Source organism: Scyliorhinus torazame, chromosome 1 (assembly GCF_047496885.1).
Source record: "Scyliorhinus torazame isolate Kashiwa2021f chromosome 1, sScyTor2.1, whole genome shotgun sequence".
Lineage (NCBI taxonomy): Eukaryota > Metazoa > Chordata > Chondrichthyes > Carcharhiniformes > Scyliorhinidae > Scyliorhinus > Scyliorhinus torazame.
The window spans coordinates 14,702,943-14,725,989 of NC_092707.1; the positions used below are offsets into that span (position 1 = coordinate 14,702,943).

General features: G+C 41.4%; 1 protein-coding gene across 14 annotated transcripts in view; it reads left to right on the forward strand.

Moving 5' to 3' along the window:
• The window catches only part of fbrsl1 (fibrosin-like 1), a 1,210,587-nt gene that overhangs the window by 646,157 nt on the left and 541,383 nt on the right, over positions 1 to 23,047 (forward strand). For 10 of the 14 annotated variants that reach the window (XM_072468583.1, XM_072468689.1, XM_072468500.1 and 7 more), the window contains 2 exons: positions 3,849 to 3,929; positions 7,131 to 7,166. The exons of 1 other annotated variant lie outside the window; for it this stretch is intronic. In XM_072468583.1, coding sequence (XP_072324684.1) covers positions 3,849 to 3,929; positions 7,131 to 7,166 — 117 coding nt within the window. The remainder of the gene's footprint in view (positions 1 to 3,848; positions 3,930 to 7,130; positions 7,167 to 23,047) is intronic. 3 more of the 14 variants (XM_072468681.1, XM_072468899.1, XM_072469065.1) reach the window with 1 other exon arrangement.

Genomic DNA, 23,047 nt, shown 5'->3' on the forward strand with positions numbered 1-23,047 from the left:
TTTGGCTCTGAGTTATAGTTTAGTTTTCAGTTGGAGATCTACATTCAAACCAAGGAGGTGTATTTTAGGTCTCTCTCTGCATGCTAAAGAATGTCTCCAGATCACTTGATGATTTCAAAGTAATACCTGTTTCTGTAAGAAATGCAAACCTACTGTCTTTGTTAAAAAGGGTCTTTGACAGTAGGTTCAAGAAGCACACAAGATATTGGAAAACAAAAACTAGGCTGACAATTCAATGTTGTTAGGAAAGTTACTAAGGGTTACCTATAGAATACTGTATCTTTGGAGGGGGGTATCAGTGTTGGTAGTTGATAAGATGTTTACTGTGTGTTTATAAAATGTTAACTGGATTCATAGAATAAACATTGTTTTTGCTTTAAAATACTTTAAATCTCTGTTGCATCACACCTGTAAAGTGGGCCCTTGTGCTCCTCGTAATCAAAATCTATTGCAAGTTGTGGTGAACTCCATGATATACTTTGGTGTTCTCTAAACCCTGGCCCTAATAGTTGCCTCCCATCTACTGACCCAGTGGCCGAGTGGTCAACCATTTTGACCCTAACTACTCCCTATAACTTCCTGCCTAAACTTAAAAATGGTCAAAATATTTTTGGCCATTTTTAAGTCAGCTCTGTATCTTGATTATACTTGATTTTCATTTCAATTGTAACAAACATTAAAAACACTATGGGCACAATCGAATAGCCTCGTCGCGCCAGAGGTTGTTAGGTCTCAGAAAGGCCTCTCGTTAAATAAGCAATGCTCTGAATGCCTTGCAAGTTCTAACGAGATCTCGTGAGATGTTTAAATCTGGATCCCGCCCTCACTGGGCACTCCCCGGGTGCCCAAGTGGCATTGTCAGGCTGGCAGGGACACTGGCAGCGCAAGGATGCTCGGGTACCCATGACAGGGATCAAGCCCGCGGGCGGGCGGGGTCCCAAGATTGCCCTAAAAGCTAAGTTGGGGCGTTGATAGCGGTCCGGAGGCCATGGTGGAGAATAGAGAGATTGGGGCGGCATTTTAAAATGGTGAGCTGAGCTTTTCAGTGCAGGAAATGAAGAAGGTAAGTGTGACCTCGGCGCGGCGTCCCTCTCCAATGCCACAAAAAGAGTTCTGTTTGCTGGCGGAGTTGTTGCCGGCACTGCAGGTGCTGAGAAAAATCCCTCTAAACGTGACCGAAACAGGTCTCTTTTTTTTCCCGTTAAATATTTCAGATTTGAGCAGACTTGCTTCTGAGTCAGGAGACAGTAGGTTCAAGAAGCACAGAAGCACACAAGATATTTGAAAACAAAACCTAGGCTGACAATTCAATGCAGAACTTGGGGAACACTGAACTATCAGAGTCCCCATCTCCCGCATGAGACATAAAACTAACGTTGCATCCGCCCTCTCAGGTGGACATAAATGATCCCTTGGCACATTTTGAACAAGTGTAGAGGAGTTTTCCTGGTGTCTTGCCCAGATTTTATGCATACATTACTGAGTGACTACATTTCAAACATCTCTTCATTGGCTGTAAAGTACTCTGAGGTGTCCGGAGATCGTGAATGTGCCATAGAAGTGCAAGTTCTTTCTTTTCCCTCTCTTATATTTAATGTGGCATTTATTATTGATGTCTTGCTTCATGAAGCATTCCTGTCACCGGCTATTGTTGCTGTTGTAGAGGATTTGTTAGTTATAATTCAGTTTCTACAGCAAAGAGGTATGTACAGGTTAGCTATTGGGAAACTATCATAGAGAAGTTGAAGAAAACTGATAACCTTTGACAGCAGTCCTTATGTTCGCCATTTCTTTCAGATTTGCCAGCAGAATCTGCTTAATGCCTGGGTCTTTGCATTCAGGTGCTAAAGTTAGCCTGCTGTTTTTAGAGTTTCCAATTCTTTTTTCCAATTAAGGGGTAATTTAGCATGGCCAATCCACCTACCCAGCATATCTTTTTGGGTTGTAGGAGTGAGACCCGCGCAGGCACGGGGAGAATGTGCAAACTCCAACGGACGGTGACCCGGGGGCGGGATTGAACCCGCGTCCTCGGCCCTGTGAGGCAGCAGTGCTAATGACTAGGCCACCATGCTGCCCATGTTAGCCTGCTGTTTGAAGCAACAATGTAAAGGCTTCTATACTGATTACAAATCTGAGAATTAACACAATTTCTGTCATCCAGTTTGATAGTCGCTACCTTAGCAAAGGATTGTCTAAAGTGAAGGATATAATAACAATGACCGTAAACTCCGGAATACATTATCCAATAATGAGGCTCTATATTTGCAAGTGGACAATTTTTAGAATTTGTTTTGAGCCACTGAAGCATCTTCTTGTAACTGTTAGGCTTACATATGCTGATTTCCCACAAATGATTTCTGTGAAACAAGTTAGGATTTTGTTGGCGCCAGTAGTACAGTTCCCCAAAGTATAAATACACAACAATGTCCCTCCCAGTACCTTCACAGAAGCATCACTTTCTTTTTCCCATTGAACTATCTTTACACAGTTTTTAACCCGTGTTACCAGACAGTTCCTGATACCTCGGGCTTATGATAACATTAAATGAAGCATTCAGGGCGATAAAATACAATTGATACTCATGGAAAATAATAATAATAATAGCTTATTGTCACAAGTAGGCTTCAATGAAGTTACTGTGAAAAGCCCCTGGTCGCCACATTCCGGCACCTGTTCGGGGAGGCTGATACGGGAATTGAACCCGCGCTGCTGTCATTGTTCTGCATTACAAGCCAGCTGTTTAGCCCGCTGTGCTAAACCAGCCCCTAAATAACGACACTGGGTGGGATCTACTGGCCACGCTGCACCCGAAAAACAGCGCTCCCCGGCGCGACGTGGCCGGTAGATCGCGCCCCAGAAGATACGGCATTGATGTTCTGAGACAACACCTTTACTGTTGAACAGTCTCTCACAGGCCGTTCTCCTCCCGTCATCATCTTTTCCCACCTGCTCACCTATCTTCCTTTCCAGATGAAATCTTTCTTTCCAAGGAGCTGTTCAGCACACTTGAATACCACAGTTGCACACTGAAAATATTTATAAAGTTTCTGATGACTTTCTGTTTATGGTACCTTGGAAGCAAAATGTTATAGCTGCTTTTGCATTGGTGCTGTTTAATGAGTGCTCCAGAAAAAATATTTTTCCTAAGCTAGGTCCTGACACCAGTATTTCTGGTCATAACTCTGTGGGAGAGTTAGTTAATCATGGTGCCAGGAATAAGGGTTCCTGATTTCGTACCATTAATACGAAGGACCAGCTTTCAAGGGGCCAGTCTCCCAAATCAGAATTTAAAGAAAGTTACCATATAAGCAGCGAATGTTCATGAATTGGAAAATTAACTTCAAGCTACATATTGGGCTACATATTTCTTTTTTTAATAAATTTAGAATACCCAATTCATTTTTTCCAATTAAGGGACAATTTAGCGTGGCCAATCCACTTAGCCTGCACATCTTTTGGGCTGTGGGGGCGAAACCCACGCAAACACGGGGAGAATGTGCAAACTCCACACGAACAGTGACCCAGAGCCGGGATCAAACCTGGGACCTCGGCGCCGTGAGCTGGGACCACTGCGCCACCGTGCTGCCCCTACATATTCCTTTTAAAGCTTACACTGGTCATAGTCAATTTGTGCAAAATGTAACGCACGTACCAATTACCCACTTTGTCCCTCAAACTATTGTAATAATTCTTTCCAAAGCAGTTAATTCTAACGATCACCATTGCATTGCACCAAAACCAAAATATATCCAGATTGCACTTTTTGCTGTATAACTCCTAGAATACTGTGAGTTAGCATGTTATCTAGGTCTGTACATACTTCTAATTCTACTTTATAATATTTTCAGATGTCACATACAAAAGATGTGCGAATTTCGAAAGCTGAAAACGCCTTCAGTACTCAAAGGGTTAATCCTCCAACCAAACAAGTGAATATCCTTTTTTTAAATTTATTTTTCTAAATGTGTAGGGCATTTAACCTTTGGAGGACAATAAGAGCATGTTTCAAGGTTCTTTTTAACCATATGCAACACTGTCATTAGAAATTCACAGCATACATAATTCCAAAAAAGCTGCGGTGTGTCACAAAATGTGTATTGAAAGCTGCCAAATAAATATTTTGTCCAAAAGATTGAATAATTATTCTCAACCAGATGATGATCTCATTGTTCCTGTACTATCTGTGACTGGGGAAAATTTGAAATAAATGTAGCATAAGATTTGAGTTGCTTCCTTAAGGCAATATATTAGAAATTGTTGGACCATTCACCAGTGCTGTCAAAATGGTCCTTGAGACTATCATTCATATTTTATTTTATTGGTTGGGAAGGGGCTGTGTGAGCCATTAACTCTATTTCTGGAATCGTGGCTAATTCCAGCCTAACAAAAACAAACAATCTGAAGATATTTATAAAAACTTTCATGGTTATCCTTAAAATAGAAGTGCTCTTTCCACATGAAGAAAGCAAAGACGTGGCACTGTTCTCTGGGGAGAAGTGGGGGAAAATGGCATCTTAATTTATTTTCCCCCTTTAATGCTAATTGACGAGAAAGCTTTTCTCTCCTATTGAAAGGTAGCTCTGTTTGGGCCCTGTGAATGCTTTGTCACATGCTTTCAATAGCTTTCAAGCCCCAATATCAGTGCACAAAACCAACAGTGTATGCTCCCAAAATCAGATGTTCTTATCATTTCTTTCTCTGTGGGGTAATTGGAATTTAGCAGCATATTAAGAGTTTGATAAGTGACATTCGTATTTTGTTGTTTTGACCTAAGGAAAGCAGGGAGCGTTTTTGCCTTCTCTTTTATTTGTCATACTAATCCCTTTGATGTTTGTACTGCTCTAGGATTCCATATATACAGCCATGCACAATGGTTAAAAGGGTTTTTGCTGTTTCTTGACCCGTCAGCTTAAGAACTTGCCGTTTTTTAGTAAATTGAATGGATCACCTTCATTATCATTTAAATGAGCCCTATATCCATCCGAACGCTGAAATTTGAATGTGGTTGTAAAGCTGTAATAATTTGAAATATTCATTCCCTCAAGGGTAACATTTCAGAGGCACTGAATGCCATTGTTACACGTTCTCATATTTTTCTGGGTGAAATGGGAAAATAGACTGGTAATTGTCTGCTGAGCCTCTAGAATGGGTGCTCCAGTTAGTCAAGACATTGGCTCTAATTGTCATGGGGGTGTTGCTGATGAATCATGGTGTATGCGTGCAGCAACCAGGGCCAAATTGAGTGATATAGCCAGAGCTATGTGCAAATTGGCAATTATTAGCACAGCAGAAAGGCTGGCAGGTGGAGAATGCCTTCTGAGCTTTTGATTGAAATAGGAAATAGCAAAATTTCAGTGATGAAGACTAGCTGATTGGAGCTGATGAAGCAAGTAAGGCTGGCTAGCTCAGAAACCTGACTGAAGCAGAGGTAAACCGATTATTGGAATATTTGATTAAATTCTGATTACAGCACTGGTCGATTATTAATTTCATAGCTGAATACTCTTCCAGCTAGCACATGTTTGCTAAAGAGCCAATGATTAGAACCTATCTTATGATAGAAAATGTTACTTCAGCAGCTTCTCGGCTGCTTTTGTGTGGTTCGCAGTAATTTGTGTCACAGTTTATCATCAGGTGGTCACTCTTGGCTGATATCCATTGGATTTATGATGAAGCGTGCTTTACAATAATCAGTTGTGATCGAAAGACCAAGATAGTGGAAATACACAGATGCCAGAATATTTTGTAATTTGTCCTGCATATTGCACATTTGCCAATGTTCAAGTTTTATTTCCACACGTTGTGATTGGTATCTGAAATGATGTGCTGCCACAGAAAATGTTTGAAGCGAAAGACCTGCATTTCTGTAGCACCCTTTGCCATCTCGGGGCGTCCTGAAGTGTTTTAAATGAATGACTTGCGTATGAAGTATAGCCACTGTTGTAATGCAGGTGAAACGGCAGCCAGCTGGCATACAACATGGTAGCCAGATAATATGTTTTTGCGATGTTGGTTGAGGGATAAATATTGGTCAGGATGCTGGGGATGATTCCCCTGCTCTTCACAATAGTGTCATGGGATTGTTTACATCAATATGAGGAAATAGAGCCTTGGTTTAAAGTCTAATCTGAAAGATGGCACCTCTGACAATGCATCTCCTGAGTACTGTATTGGAGTGTCAGTTGGCATTTTTGTTCCCGAATCTCCCGAGTGGGACTTGAACTTGCAACTTTCTGACTCCGAGTGCTACTAACTGAAGCACAGCTGACACACTTTGTCAGACTGTTACTCATTCCCAATTTTGTCCTCTTCGCACCTGAGGGCTCTGGCACTTTCTGAAGTGTGATTCCACAGGTACTGATGCCTCTCCCAAGAGGTATAGATAGTTAATATTGACTCTGGTTGACATCACACCTGAGCTCAATTGTGTCCTCACTCAGAAGTCTCACTCAGGCTTTGGGGAGATAAACCTGTGCTCGTCATCACATTCTCCCCTACCCATCCCTACTTAATGGGGCAATGAGTTGACACTCTATCACTATAGCTGCAGCTGACTTGGCAGAGGCCAGGAATTGAATCTGGGACCTTCTGATTTGTGTGGCTTGGTAATGCACTGCCTGGTACGCTTACTCATTAAGCCAAAGTTTTGTATCCAGAAATAAGAAATTCCTTTCCATTTCACATATCCCTGCTGTATCATTTTACAGGGAGCATTTGTGTAGTTTATACATTATATTTTTCTGACTATGTATTGTAATATAGAGAGAATTCAGCACCTTGAAATCAAATGGTATACAAGGGTCAGCATCTCTTTGGTTGAAAGCTATATATCACAGCACTGTGAAACTTTTAAAATATTTAAATGTCAGATCAGTCAAAATGGTAACTGTAGTACCCAAAACATACATGCCTGACAAGAATGTGAAAAAATATAGTGATGAAATATGCAACAAAATCTAGAATGCATGGTTGAGAATTGTTCAATTGCCAGAAGATGTGCATAATCACTTCCATTACTGTACAATAGGCCGATACTTTAAAAAATGTTAAAGGTCTGTTATTGGGTGGCAGGAAGTTCAGTGCAAAATCTAATGCATTTTCCTCCTTTTTTTTTTTGTTCCCCCCCACAGAGTTCTGCACATTCGTTTTCAGGACGAGGATACTCTGTAAGTCATTGCAAACCTTTGAATATTATACATCAATTCTCCTGGGTATCCGTGCTCTGTTTCAGAGTTAATTGCATATATTTCAGACTGTACATGCACATACACCCACTCACACAGAGTAATAAATTTCAGAAATGGCCTTAGCATGGGATTTCATTACATGATAACTACCCGGAGGGTGGTACGGTGGCACAGTGGTTAGTACCGCAGCCTCACGGTGCTGAGGACCCGTGTTCGATCCTGGCCCCGGGTCACTGTCCGTGTGGAGTTTGCACATTCTCCCTGTGTCTGTGTGTGGCCTCACCCTCACAACCCAAAAGACGTGCAGATTAGGTGAATTGGCCACCCTAAATTGCCCCTTAATTGAAAAAAAAAATTGGGTACTTTTAAATAAATTTAAAAATTTATTTTTAAAATGATATGGGTAATGTTAGTTTTTACTTGGTTTATAGAAGTCCTACAATCGTGAAAAGAATGGGCTGAATGTAGCCATTCTCAGCACGTTTTAATTACTCCTCTTAATCATTTTACCCGCCCAGCCTATGTTTACATTTTAGCCTTTTGTATGTTGTTGGCTTTTTGTATTGCTGCTTTAATTCTTATTCCAAATTCTTGTTGACATTTTAAAATTGGATCCACAGGGCTGCAGTTGATCTAAGGATCATGGTGTCACAACATCAATGATGGGCATTGACTCATGATTCCTGGTTTTTGGTTTTGTAATTGTTCTCTGGATGTGGGTGATTCTGGCAAGGGGCACACTTTTTGCCCATTTCTGGTTATGGGAAGGTGGCAGAGAGATCTTTTCCTTCCTTGGGCACTAGAGCAGCAGGTGTGGGACTGCGGTCATGTAGAGGCCAAACCAGGTGGGGATGACCTGTTCCCTCTCCCGAAGAACCATCAACTGCTGGCACCAATCAGTGCTGGAATCCAGCACTGCCCTGATTACTTTTGCTCTCCACCCAGAAGACTCGTGAGAATGCTGCTTATGACTGAGGCAATCCCATGTTGATGGTATGCTTGAAAAACTGCATGTTAACGCAGAGTTAATGAGAATGTGGATGATGGGCCAGTTGCACCCATGGAATGAAGCAGAGGTGGCTGGCTTGTACATGCAACCTTTTGCTTAACAGGTTGGGGCTCTGTATAAGCAAAACCTTCCAAATTCGTGACCACTACCATCTAGAAGGGTAAGGCAGAAGATATATGGGGAACATCACTGGAAGATCCCCTCCAAGTCACTCACCACCCTTACTTGGAAATATATTGCCATTCCTTCAATGTCACTGGGTCAAAATCCAGAACTCCCGAATATGTACACCACATGGACTGCAACATTTCAAGAAGGCAGCTCACCACCACCTTCTCAAGGTCCATTAGGGATGGGCAACAAATGCTGGCCTGGCCAGCGACACCCACATCCCGTAAAAAATGAATTTTGTATTTCTGAATTATTTCTGTAATTAGCATTTTTCAATGACTACTAAAATGTGATGTTTTCAAGAACTGATAATGGGTGTGGGGGCTTCAGTGAGATTTTAAAATAACAATAACAGTGGCAAACAAGAATCTGAACTCGTTATATTTTATTGCCAGCTATTGTTGAACTGTAATTGCTGATGATGAAGGTCATTTTTTGGAGAGTCTATTTCTTCCAGATTCTACATAAACTATGGTTTGCAGGAATATAGCATGTATTGCTATGAGGTGCTGATCAGTGGACCTGGCACTGCTTGGTAAAGTGAGAAATGACTGGGTGATTAACAGCCTAAACTAGTACTCGAGTCTACCATTCACAGATACTTTGCTTAATTTGACCTGAATTTCATTGATTTCCACAGCATTCTTGTCAACAAAATATATTTCAGCAATATTATTATCTTTAAAAGCCTAAAACGCAACTCCAGCTCCCGTTTGGTACACTACACTGTTTGCAATTGAATTTGGTATGAAATTGATGCATGATCAGGATAACTTGTTGGTGGAGTTCAGTTATGTGATTTATCATTCCTCCAACCTTGCAGATAAAAATAAGAAATGATTAGAAGCTGCAGTAGCCACAGGAACTCCATTTTCAGGAAAGTTAGCAGCTTAGTTTATTGGTTATGGGGATGTATTTACAATTTGAATTAATAACCTGTTGTATCAATATTATAGTCATTCGTGGAGTGTATTTTCCCCAATTGTTTGCTCCATTTTGATGTTCACACAATCGCTTTGGTGACTTGGGCATCAAAAAGGTGTAATCTAAGCATGACAGACTCACCAGAATTTTCTGGCTGATTGTGTTCAATTAATGGAATTGGACACAGAAAGTGATCTTTTAGCTTTCCTAAGGGGAGATTTGTTCAGCCTACACTTGTAGGAAAACCCATGGCTACCTAATTCACAGTGTTTTAGCCTAAAGATGTAGAGTTCTTCACTCTTTTAGATTTTATAGTCTTCTGAGAGGCTGTAATTATATTTGCAGACATAGGCATTGTGTTTTATGTTAATCAATGAAGAACAGACAATGTACCAAGCCAAATCATGAACCCTGGAAAACTTAGCAACAGCAAACTTCATGCTCCCACTCTGACTTCCTGGGTCTTGGTACCTCTTAAAAGTTACATGTGGGGTTCTGAAACAGGGACTGGTCAATAAAAGCAATTGTCCCAATGTTGAACTTGAAATTGCTGTAAAAAGTGCCTTTTTCTGAAAGCAAGTTATCTCCCAAATGCCAGTAATACAGTGATGGGGAGCCTGAACTTGCTATATGTCAGAGTGGAAGGGTAGAAGTTCTGTTTCTACACTCTACTTACAATGTTGATGCCATGTGCACTGCACAGGTATGCAGTGCAGTCCCAATCCTTTCTTGAAAGGGAGACAAAGTAGAGGATTAATTTAAAGGATTAATTTGCACTACCAAAGTACCTAGTGCCAGTCTGGAGAGTAGTATCAGTAGACATTTTGGGAGCAGGTTGCCTGATTTTTCAGTCATAGATGTTTTACTGGGTGGTGGTTGATAGGGGAGAGGGGGTATGAAGGAGAAAAGACGAATGTGGAATAATGCAGAATTATAAGATTCCCTAAAATTATATTATGATAGTATAAATAGCACAGAATTGAGCATGTCTATATTATATAAATAAATGTTAGATGTTTGCTTTTTCTAGCACCTGAGGATTTTATAAAATCACAGTGGCCCTCTCTTTGTGATAAGTTACTTTCACTTGACAGTTGCCTGCATTCCATGTGTGACTACTGCAGCCAGTCTTGCAAATGCCTTTCATTGTTCTCATGTAACTTGTAGTAAGATAAAGAGTTGTATGGTGTTATAACTGTATTCTGCTTGAAAGTTTGTGTGCACACATTTACAAAGGTCGGGGGGTACTTGATGTGAGGTGATGTGATCAGACGAGGCAGAATTTCTAAACCAAAGTCATGTCAAAAGCGATAAAACCTTATCATCGTGGGAAAGAGGGTGGTAGTTGAGAAGACCTCAACACAGCTCATTGATAGAAAAAGTAGCTTTTCAAACATTGAAGGGAATGAGAGACGATAGAAAATCAATCCTAACAGAAGGAAATTTACTGAACAATATAAAATAATTGTACTCTTTGACTCCCAAGAAAAACCTTACTAACAGTCTGTCTGCTGCATTTTGGGAGTTCTTAGCTGTGATAAGTGAAACCATGTGTGAAAGCTGAAGTCATCAGCCCTTAAGAAATACTGATGTTAGCATTTAATTGGAGGTTCGAATTAAACTAATCTTCAGTCTGTGCGAAGATAGTCTAGATTAGCCTGGGCAGTAACTAGCATCACCTACTCTGGTTTGATGTATTGCCATGCAGTAACATTTTACTGTGTTATAGGTACTATATAAATGCAAGTTGTTGTTTTGATCAGCTCATATAGAATCCCTTGTGAAGGAACTCTATGGAAATCTCTGTATTTGTTATCAAAGAATCCCATTAACCAAAGAAACGCAGCTGATTGCGTTCTTGCTTTTTCAGTTCCAGTGCTTGAAAACTAGGGCCTGGATTTTCGGCCCTGCCACTGTTGTGGACGGGATGGGAAACTTTGGAGAGCCATTTTCTTTCAATGGCTCTGCGAATTTCCCCATTCCGCCCGCGATGCCCACCAGCAGAAAATCCCATTTTGACATATATGCTACTAAATCTCTCATGGATTCATAGAAGCTTGTCATTTTAACTGCAGCTGCATATCTCGGAAACGGAGGAAAGAGAAATTAATGTGGGTGTCACAGACTGGGCCCCAAGGGGGCAATTAAGAGTGAACCACATTGCTGTGGGTCTGGAGTCACATGTAGGCCAGACCGGATAAGGGTGGCAGATTTCCTTCCCGAAAGGACATCAGTGAACCAGATGGGTTTTTACAACAATCTACAATGGTTTTATGGTCATCACTGGACTTTTAATACCAGATTTGTATTGAATTCAAATTTCACCATGCAGTGGTGGGATTCGAACCTGGATCCCCAGAGCATGACTCTAGGTCTCTGGTTTATTAGTCCAGTGACAATACCACTACGCCACCGCCTCCCCAGGAAAAAGAATTAAAGAATAAAATATGTCCAACAGAAATAAAGGCTCATTGGACTGTTTAGGAAAATTAACTTATGGAATGTGGCAGGGGGATGGGAATCGATGCAGGAAGTTGGAAGGTAGTAAAACAAGGGACAGAAATAAAAGGCAGTAAGGGGGAAAGTGTAAGGCAGAGAAGCCATAGTCAAAAATCAAAAAGGGCGACAGTACAAGGTACAGTGACTGAGGGGAGCTCAGTGAATAGGACCAGGAATACTAAAAGAAATAAAACGGGAAGTGAAAACATTAATGGTAAGCGATGCGGCAGGTTGTTACAGGAAGATGTGGGTTCGACGACAAGGAAAATTAGGAGAAAGGTTAAGAGGAAATATAACTTAGGAGAGGTTACTGATCGAGGTGTTAAGATTCAAAACAGAGGTAAAAAAGCCAACATAAGTGTACTTTACCTGAATGCTCGTAGTATTCGGAATAAGGTAAATGAGTTGATGGCGCAAATCATCGTGAATGACTATGATTTAGTGGCCATTACTGAAACATGGTTAAAGGGTGGTCACGACTGGGAGTTAAATATCCGAGGGTATCAAACTTTTCGGAAGGACAGAGTGGATGGTAAGGGAGGTGGTGTAGCTCTTATTTAAGGATGACATCCGGGCAACAGTAAGGGATGACATCGGTGCTATGGAGGATAAGGTTGAATCCATTTGGGTGGAAATCAGGAATAGTAAGGCGAAAAAGTCACTGATAGGAGTAATCTATAGGCCACCAAATAGTAACATTATGGTGGGGCAGGCAATAAACAAATAAATAACAGATGCATGTAGAAATGGTACAGCAGTTATCATGGGGGATTTTAATCTACATGTTGATTGGTTTAACCAGGTCGGTCAAGGCAGCCTTGAGGAGGAGTTTATAGAATGTATCCGCGATAGTTTCCTCGAACAGTATGTAATGGAACCTACGAGGGAACAAGCGGTCCTAGATCTGGTCCTGTGTAATGAGACAGGATTGATTCATGATCTCATAGTTAGGGATCCTCTCGGAAGGAGCGGTCACAATATGGTGGAATTTAAAATACAGATGGAGGGTGAGAAGGTAAAACCAAGCACTAGTGTTTTGTGCTTAAACAAAGGAGATTACAATGGGATGAGAGAAGAACTAGCTAAGGTAGACTGGGAGCAAAGACTTTATGGTGAAACAGTTGAGGAACAGTGGAGAACCTTCCAAGTGATTTTTCACAGTGCCCAGCAAAGGTTTATACCAACAAAAAGGAAGGACGGTAAAAAGAGGGAAAATCGACCGTGGATATCTAAGGAAATAAGGGAGAGTATCAAATTGAAGGAAAAAACATACAAAGTAGCAAAGATCAGTGGGAGACTTGAGGACTGGGAAATCTTTAAGGGGCAACAGAAAGCTACGAAAAAAGCTATAAAGAAGAGAAAGATAGATTATGAGAGTAAACTTGCTCAGAATATAAAAACAGATAGTAAAAGTTTCTACAAATACATAAAACAAAAAAGAGTGGCTAAGGTAAATATTGGTCCTTTAGAGGATGAGAAGGGAGATTTAATAATGGGAGATGAGGAAATGGCTGAGGAACTGAACAGGTTTTTTGGGTTGGTCTTCACAGTGGAAGACACAAATAACATGCCAGTGACTGATGGAAATGAGGCTATGACAGGTGAGGACCTTGAGAGGATTGATATCACCAAGGAGGTAGTGATGGGCAAGCTAATGGGGCTAAAGGTAGACAAGTCTCCTGGCCCTGATGGAATGCATCCCAGCGTGCTAAAAGAGATGGCTAGGGAAATTGCAAATGCACTAGTGATAATTTACCAAAATTCACTAGACTCTGGGGTGGTCCCGGCGGATTGGAAATTAGCAAACGTGACACCACTGTTTAAAAAAGGAGGTAGGCAGAAAATGGGTAATTATAGGCCAGTGAGAACTTCGGTAGTATGGAAGATGCTGGAATCTATCATCAAGGAAGAAATAGCGAGGCATCTGGATGGAAATTGTCCCATTGGGCAGACGTAGCATGGGTTCATAAAGGGCAGGTCGTGCCTAACTAATTTAGTGGAAGTTTTTGAAGACATTACCAGTGCGGTAGATAACGGGGAGCCAATGGATGTGGTATATCTGGATTTCCAGAAAGCCTTTGACAAGGTGCCACACAAAAGGTTGCTGCATAAGATAAAGATGCATGGCATTAAGTGTAAAGTAGTAGCATGGATAGAGGATTGGTTAATTAATAGAAAGCAAAGAGTGGGGATTAATGGGTGTTTATCTGGTTGGCAATCAGTAGCTAGTTGTGTCCCTCCGGGATCAATGTTGGGCCCACAATTGTTCACAATTTACACAGATGATTTGGAGTTGGGGACCAAGGACAATGTGTCCAAGTTTGCAGACAACACTCAGATGAGTGGTAAAGCAAAAAGTGCAGAGGATACCGGAAGTCTGCAGAGGGATTTGGATAGGTTAAGTGAATGGGCTAGGGTCTGGCAGATGGAATACAATGTTGACAAATGTGAGGTTATCCATTTTGGTAGGAATACCAGCAAAAGGATTATTATTTAAATGATAAAATATTAAAACATGCTGCTGTGCAGAGAGAGCTGGGTGTGCTAGTGCATGAGTCGCAAAAATTTGGTTTACAGGTGCAACAGGTGATTAAGAAGGCAAATGGAATTTTGTCCTTCATTCCTAGAGGGATGGAGTTTATGACTAGGGAGGTTATGCTGCAATTGTATAAGGTGTTAGTGAGGCCACACCTGGAGTATTGTGTTCAGTTTTGGCCTCCTTACTTGAGAAAGGACGTACTGGCACTGGAGGGTGTGTAGAGGAGATTCACTTGGTTAATTCCAGAGCTGAAGGGGTTGGATTACGAGGAGAGGTTGAGTAGACTGGGACTGGACTCGTTGGAATTTAGAAGGATGAGGGGGGATCTTATAGAAACATATAAAATTATGAAGGGAATAGATAGGATAGATGCGGGCAGGTTGTTTCCACTGGCGGGTGAAAGCAGAACTGGGGGGCATAGCCTCAAAATAAGGGGAAGTAGATTTAGGACTGAGTTTAGGAGGAACTTCTTCACCCAAAGGGTTGTGAATCTATGGAATTCCTTGCCCAGTGAAGCAGTAGAGGCTCCTTCATTAAATGTTTTTAAGATAAAGATAGTTTTTTGAAGAATAAAGGGATTAAGGGTTATGGTGTTTGGGCCGGAAAGTGGAGCTGAGTCCACAAAAGATCAGCCATGATCTCATTGAATGGTGGAGCAGGCTCGAGGGGCCAGATGGCCGACTCCTGCTCCTAGTTCTTATGTTCTTATAATTAAGTCAAAGAACATACAAATTAGGGATGGCATTAGGCCATTCGGCTCCGCTATTCAATTGGATAATGGCTACCTTTGCCATGATCTACCCAAACTGATTCTACATCCTGACCTTTAGAATCAAGGTCATCTCTCTCTTTTGTTCTAATGCCATCTTTAAAATCATATATCTAGATTAATGCAATACTGTACATGGAAAGGTTTAGTCGAGAAAAAAATATCCTGACAATCTAGAGATCAAAGTAACAAATTTCCAAATCATTATCTCTTCTGTAATTGCTGTTCATTATGTTTTATATTGTTACTTTTTCTATTTTTTGTGTAGTTTATTATTATTAATCAGACTTAATGTGATTCAGTTTTAAAGCCTCATTCTCTAGTGACAAGGCCGTTGCTGTGTTAATGGTATCTGGCAGGATTGCCACTGGAAGTCATAGGATTCTGATTAGATGTGACAGATTTACATATCACACAGACTGCCACAAACTATGTCCATATCTATTTCAATTCTGCTATGTTGTTCCATGTACTTCCGTGGAGCACTGTGTACTGATTGATGGGGGAAGATCTGGCAGCATTTGGTATAATTATGACATTGTCTAATATCCTTAAACTTGGGGTTCCTAAAACTTCCTTGATGGTTTAATCCTTGACAATTGAACAGGAACCATTTTACTTTTACGGATTGGTGGTGTGCATGCTATTTCAGATATCTGGTATTTGTCTTGTGTTTGCTACATTCCAATTAATAAAAGCTGAGTCATCTTAGTTTATGGCCTGTCTTGCACCAATAATAATAATAATCTTTTTTGTCAAAGTAGGCTTACATTAACACTGCAATGAAATTAACAACTATATAAAGCTTCTGTGAACTGGAGCAGTACTAATATAAGTAAAATAAAGTGAAGAAAACTCAAAGATGTTTTACCAATATATTAATGGTAAACGTTAGTTAAGGAAAGAGTGGAACGTATCATAGATGAAGTGGGGAACTTTTGTGTAGAAGCAGAGGCTGTGGGAATGGTTTTAAATGAATATTTTGCCTCCGTATTTACAAAGGAAATGGATAATGCAGATATAATAATCTTTATGGTCAAAAGTAGGCTTACGTTAACACTGCAATTAAGTTACTGTGAAAAGCCCCTAGTCCCCACATTCCGATGCCCGTTCGGGTACACGGAGAATTCAGAATGTCCACATTACCTAACAGCACATCTTTTGGGACATGTGGGATGAAACCGGAGCACCCGGAGGAAACCCACGCAGACACGGGAGCCGGGAATCGAACCTGGGACCCTGGCACTGTGAAGCAACAGTGCTAACCACTGTGCTGCCGTGAGGCCCATAGTCCAGGAGGAGCACTGTGAGATACTGGATGAGATAATCAAAAAGAGAGCGGAAGTATTCGAAGCATTGAAATCTTTGAAAGATGATAGGTCGCCAGGGCAAGATCGATTGTTTCCGAGGCTACTGTAGGAAGTCAGGGAGGAGATAGCAGATGCTCTGAGGATGATTTTCCAATCCTCGACCCGGGGAGTTAGCGGAGGACTGGAGAAATGCAAACGTGGTATCATTGTTTAAAAAGGGACCGAGGGACATGCCGAACAATTATAGGCCAGTTTGTCTTACATCAGTGGTGGGCAAATTAGTAAAATCAATCTGAGAGATAGGATTAATTGTCACATAGAAAGGCAAGGACTAGTCAAAGGTAGTCAGCATGAATTTGTTAAAGGAAGTCTTACCTCACAAATTTGATCAAATTCTTTGAGGGAGTGACAATAAGTGTTTTTTTTTCATAAAATTTAGAGTGCAAGGGAGGCCTTTCAGCCCATTGAGTCTGCATCAACTCTTGGAAAGAGCACCCTACTTAAGCTCATGCCTCCACCCTATCCCCATAACCCAGCAACCCCAGCTAAACTTTGGACACTAAGGGGCAATTATCATGGCCAATCCACCTAACCTGCACATCTTTGGACTGTGGGAGGAAACCGGTGCACCCGGAGGAAACCCACGCAGATACGGGGAGAAAGTGCAAACTCCACACAGTCACCCAAGGCCAGAATTAAACCCAGGTCCCTGGAGCTATCAGGCAGCAGTGCTAACCCCTGTGCCACTATGCCGTTGATGAAGGTAGTGCAGTGGATGTGGTGTACATGGATTTTAGCAGGGCATTTGACCAATTCCCACATGGCAGATTGGTCAAGAAAGTGAAAGCCCATGGGATACAGGGCAATGTGGCTAATTGGATAAAGAGTTGGCTTAATGTGAACGACAAGGTGGCAAAGCTGCCTCATGGCGCCGAGGACCCGGGTTCGATCATAGCCACATGTCACTGTCCGTATGGAGGTTGCACATTTTCCCCGTGTCTGCGTGGGTCCCACCCCCTCAATCCAAAAAGGTAGGTGGATTGGCCACTCTAAATTGCCCCTTAATTGGAAAGAAATAATTGGGTACTATAAATTTATATATTTTTAAAGTTGGCTTAGTAACAGGAAACAAAGGGTCGATGGCTGCCCTTGCAATTGGAAAGTTGTTTCAAATGGTATTCCATAGTACTCGGTGTTGGGGACCCTTACTGTTTTGTGTTATTTATTAACGATTTGGAGATTAACGTCGGGCGCATGTATGGGAAATTTGCAGATGGCACAAAGATTGGCCGAGTGGTGGACAGTGTAGAGAATAGGTATAATCTTCAAAACAATCCAGATAGATTGGTGAAGTGGATGGAGTGGGCAATAAAGTGGTAGATGGAATTTAACACAGCAAAGTGTGACGTCATGTATTTAGGGAGGTCAAACCAGTTGTAGGGAGTACACAATAAATGGAAATATACAAAGAGGGATAGATGAAGTTAGTGATTTTGGTACGCAGGTCCCTAAATGCAGTAGCTCAAATAGACAAGGTTGTTAAGAAAGCATTTGGAATGCTCGCCTTCATTGGCAGAGGTCTGGAATATAAAAGTAAGGATATAATGTTGGAATTGTATAAAACACTGGTGAGGCCACAACTGGAATATTGTGTGCCGTTCTGGGTGCCACCTTACAGGAAGGGCGTTATTGCTCTGGAGAGAGTGCAGAGGAGGTTTACAAGAATGTTGCCAGGGCTAGAAAAGGGTGGCTTTGATAGATTGGATAGGTTGGGATATTTTTTTTTTTTTAGAACAAAGAAGGCTGAGGGGTTCCTTAATTGAGGTGTACAAAATTATGAGGGGAAGAGACAGAGTGAACAGGATAAAATTGTTTCTCTTGATGGAGAATTCTAAAACCAGGGGACAGAGATTCAAGATAAGTGGCAGAAGTTGTAGAGGGGACATGAGGAAGAACTTTTTATGCAGAGGATGGTGGGAGTCAGGGATTCGCTGCCTGAGTTGGTGGTGGAGGCAGAGACCCTAAACTCTTTTTAAAAAAGTACCTGCACTCCAGCTTAAATGCTCTATGCTACAGGGCTTTGGGCCTGTTACAGGAAGGTGAGATTACAAAGGGCACCTGGGTATCCTTGGGCTGGCATGAACAAGATGGGCAGAATGGCCTCCTGTGCTGCAACCTTTCTATGATTCTAATATCTTTGCATTTACTTTATACAAAAATATAGCAATGAATTACCAAATCTTTTTATTTTCTTTTCCTGCTGGTTGCTCCATACTTATTTTTATGTACAGCCAGCAGAGGACATTTATTTGCAGAGTGGAGATGGTGGCGGTGGCAGATGTTCTTCTTGGCTGGCTCAATTCAAGCAGCACCTTCTGTACACCGCACTTTGTAACATGGTTCTTCACTCCAAGAGAATCAGGAAATTGGGAAGGATGGGCAGATGGTGTGTGATTCTTGTAGCTCTCCTTAGTGCCATTTGTGTTGATTTGGGGTGATCCAAACCTTTTACATTCTCTTCTGTTCCAGGTGGATTTCTACTAACTTTATTTAATATGTTGGGACCAATTCGGCATCTGAATATGCTAGCCTGAGCTCAGTTAATCCTATTGTTGCCACAAGGCTCTAGGTTCAAGTAACATTCCAGGGCTCAAGCACATCAATCATGGCTGAAACTCCAATGTACTGAGAGAGTGCAGCACTATTGGAGATTCCATCTTTTGGATGTAATATTGAACCAAGCCCAGTCTGCCTGCTTGGATGGATGTAAAAGACCCCATGGTGCTATTTTGAAGAATAGCAGGGGAGTTCTCCCTAGTATCCTACTCATTATCTATACCCCCATCAACATCATAAAGAAACCAGGGCAGCATGGTGATGCAGTGGTTAGCACTGCTGCCTCACAGCACTGAGGACCCAGGTCCGATCCCGGACCCGGGTCACTGTCCGTGTGGAGCTTTCACATTATCCCCATGTCTGCGTGGGTCTCACTCCCACAACCCAAAATGTGCAGGGTAGGTCAAGGTCAATTGGCCACGCCAAATTGCCCCTTAATTGGAAAAAAAACAATTGGGTACTCTAAATTTAATTTTTTAAAACATCATAAAGAAACAAACTATCTGGTCATTATCACATTGCTGTTTATGGAAGTTTGCCAAGTGCAAATTGACTGCCATATTTCCTCCGTTAAAACAGTGACTACTCTTCAAAAAGTATTTATTTGGAGTAAAGCACTTTGAGACATTTGATAGTCGTAAACACTGTTATGTAAATCAAAGTCTTTTCTTTACCAATTCGTTACCTCAAATTGCTCACCTCGCCACCAGAACAGACCCATCGTCCATCACCAGTACTTCATACTAATACTCTTCTGAATACCAGACAAGTTTCAACGGAAAATGATCAGCGTTGTACTGCTGCACCTTGCAGTTCAGCGAGCCTTTTTTTAAAAAAAAGTATCTCATTCATCCTCTGCTTACTGCTTCTAACATTTAAGTTGCTTTGTTTATAAAGGCGTTTTACCTTACGGCTCAAATTACTTTAGGCCTTGGCAGGGAATGTTAAAATCATCTCCCTACGTCACTCTCCTGTGTTAATGTTTCAGCCTGCCACTAGTCGAAGGCTGTTGGGAGGATGCAGACTATTTCTCCTGCACGTGGAATTGCTTATCACATTTAATGGGTGGGCTAAGGTTGTTCTGGTGAAAGTGCATGTGGTGTCCAGCTATTGGCTGTTTGGAGCTTTGTTCGTATTCCGGACAAGAACTATTTGCAATCTGTAAAACTGTGAGGAACTGCTACCGCCCCACAGGTGTGATAACACTGACCAATAGGTATCTTATATGTTAATACAAACATTTGAAGTGTTTGAGTAGTGGACCAGGGTGTTGTGGAGGGAATGGTCTTTTCAGAATGTTGAAATGGGAGGAGCTGATGCATCTGGTGGTAGCAGAAAGGTGATGCTGTGTTACTTGCAATAGGTGCAAATAAATAAGGTGCAAAACACATCCTGTTTTGGGGACTATCGAATTTAGGTTCCTAATTCCTTACCCATGGCATGATATTTGATGATGCTTGACATCGAAAATACGACTACAATCACAGCATTAACCACATTAAAAACCGAGAAATAGCTTTACGGTTAACAGTTACAGCAGTTCTTAAGTAAAAGGAGAAACTTTATCTTACTTCCTAAACCTTCCTCTGTTTCCAATTAAGCAAACCAATATATATTGAATACCACTCATGAATAAAGTTAATAACCAGGTTTCTCCTTGATTTCTTTCTGTGTAGAATCTTTCGAGAGAGAATTTTTGTGGAATAAAACAAACACCGATGTTCAGATTAAAATCCTAGGAAGGACTAACGTTTTAGACAGACCTGGCTCCTCCACTTTATTACATCATCAGTACCCAAAGCATAAGGCATTATTTTGTCTTCACCCACAAGATGTCCCACGGCCTGTTTAGCCAGGCCAACACAATACCCCTCGTAAATTATCTACACCCCAGTTGTCAATATTCAACATAAACAATATTCCATTGGCATTACACTTCACCTGAAAAATCAATTAGTTCCACACTTTTACAACCCCTTAATCATAGATTTAGCAGACATACTGTCTGTATGCATCTTTTTTTTAAATTAGAGTAACCAATTCTTTTTTTTTCCCAATTAAGGGGCAATTTAGCATGGCCAATCCACCTACCAGGCACATCTTCTTTAGGTTGTGGGGGTGAAACCACACAGACACAGGGGTAATGTTGAAACTCCACATAGACAGTGACCCATGGCCGGGATCGAACCCGGGACTTCGGCGCCGTAGGCAGCAGTGCTAACCACTGCACCACCATGCCTCTCGTCTGAATGCATCTTAACCCAGGTTTTAAGAACATTACTTAGAAAAGATATAAAATATGACAATTTTGTACATTCATCTTAGTTTGGATTGTTCATTTTAGCTAATAATAATAATCTTTAATAATCTTTATTGTCACAAGTAGGCTTACATTGCTTTGAAGTTACTGTGAAAAGCCCCTAGTCGCCACATTCTGGCGCCTCTTTGGGTACACAGAGGGAGAATTCGGAATGTCTAAATTACCTAACCGCACGTCTGTCGGGACCAGTGAGAGGAAACCGGAGCACCCGGAGGAAACCCATACAGACACGGGGAGAACGTGCAGACTCCGCACAGACAGTGACCCAGCCAGGAATCGAACCTGGGACCCTGGCACTGTGAAGCCACAGTGCTAACCACTATGCTGTCGTGCTGCCCTCTAGCTAGTGCCATCATTGGCATAAAAAGTATTCAGTTGCAATCAATGTCACATTCTTAAGGTAAAGACACCTTAACGGGTGCTGTTGTCTAATAAGCTGACTGAAACAAACCTCACCAATTTGGACAGGGGAGTTTGTATTATTGATAGTACAAGCCCTGGATGTGGGAGATTTGTGTATAATGACTTGAAATTTAGCTATTTTAGTTGACTTTCCTCCACAAACATTGTAGTCAGTCAAAATAAATAGGTACTGTGCACAGAGAAGTTTGCGATATATCTTGCTATGTTCGATCAAACCTGGAAATACTTAATTGTCAATACCAGATGTGAATTAAGTCGCATGCTGCATCAGTGACTCCCCCCACCTTTATGATTACCGAAGGTGGCTTATGGGTGGGCTATTTGTTAGTCCACAAACATTTATTTCCAATTTGTATGCCATGGGATGGTACAATCCTACTTCATGTAAATCCTCGACATCACTAGAATCATGTATTTCCACTTCCATAACATTACAATGACCTGTGCATGCTTCAGCTTAACTAAAACCCTTATCCATGCCTTTGTTACCTTCAAACTTAATTATTCCAATGCACTTTTTAAGAGTCCTTCCTTTTAAGGGCAGCACGGTGGCGCAGTGGTTAGCATTGCTGCCTCACAGCGCCGAGGTCCCAGGTTTGATACCGGCTCTGGATCACTGTCCGTGTGGAGTTGCACATTCTCCCTGTGTTTGCGTGGGTTTCGCCCCCACAACCCAAAGATGTGCAGGGTAGGTCAATTAGCCACGCTGAATGCCCCTCAATTAGAAAAGATTAATTGGGTACTCTAAATTTATTTTAAAAAAGAGTCCTTCATTTTGATTTCCGTTTGTACCCATTTCCTTTATTTCATTTTTTTTGTTACGGGTTTCTGAAATTGAGATGCATCTTTAAGTCAAGTGGAGGAAGAACAGAATTCAAAGTTTCAAATAGCTTGACAACTGGAACACTTTGTCCTCAAGTTTTATATTTATATACTCTGTGAAGTGCTATGGGGCGTTTTGTTATGTTACAGGAGCTATGAAAATGCAAGTTGTTGTTGTAAAGGAAAGTTAGTCAGTGTTATACACATCCTGGTATTAGTTTGGCTTCCCGAATATTACATCAGAGTTGATGAAGGATGCATGCCGCAGTTGTGGCCTAGCAGGAGGAGTTTGAAGGGAATGGGACACGTGCTTTAAATACGGTTGCCGCATTCTCAAAAAACCTGCAGGATTATACCCTGTTAACAAAGAACATCAAAACTAACTTCATAAGGTTTCATAATTGAAGGGCCAAAGTCCCTTACAATAAACTCATGACCTTAGCGGTGTTGTCATTGGG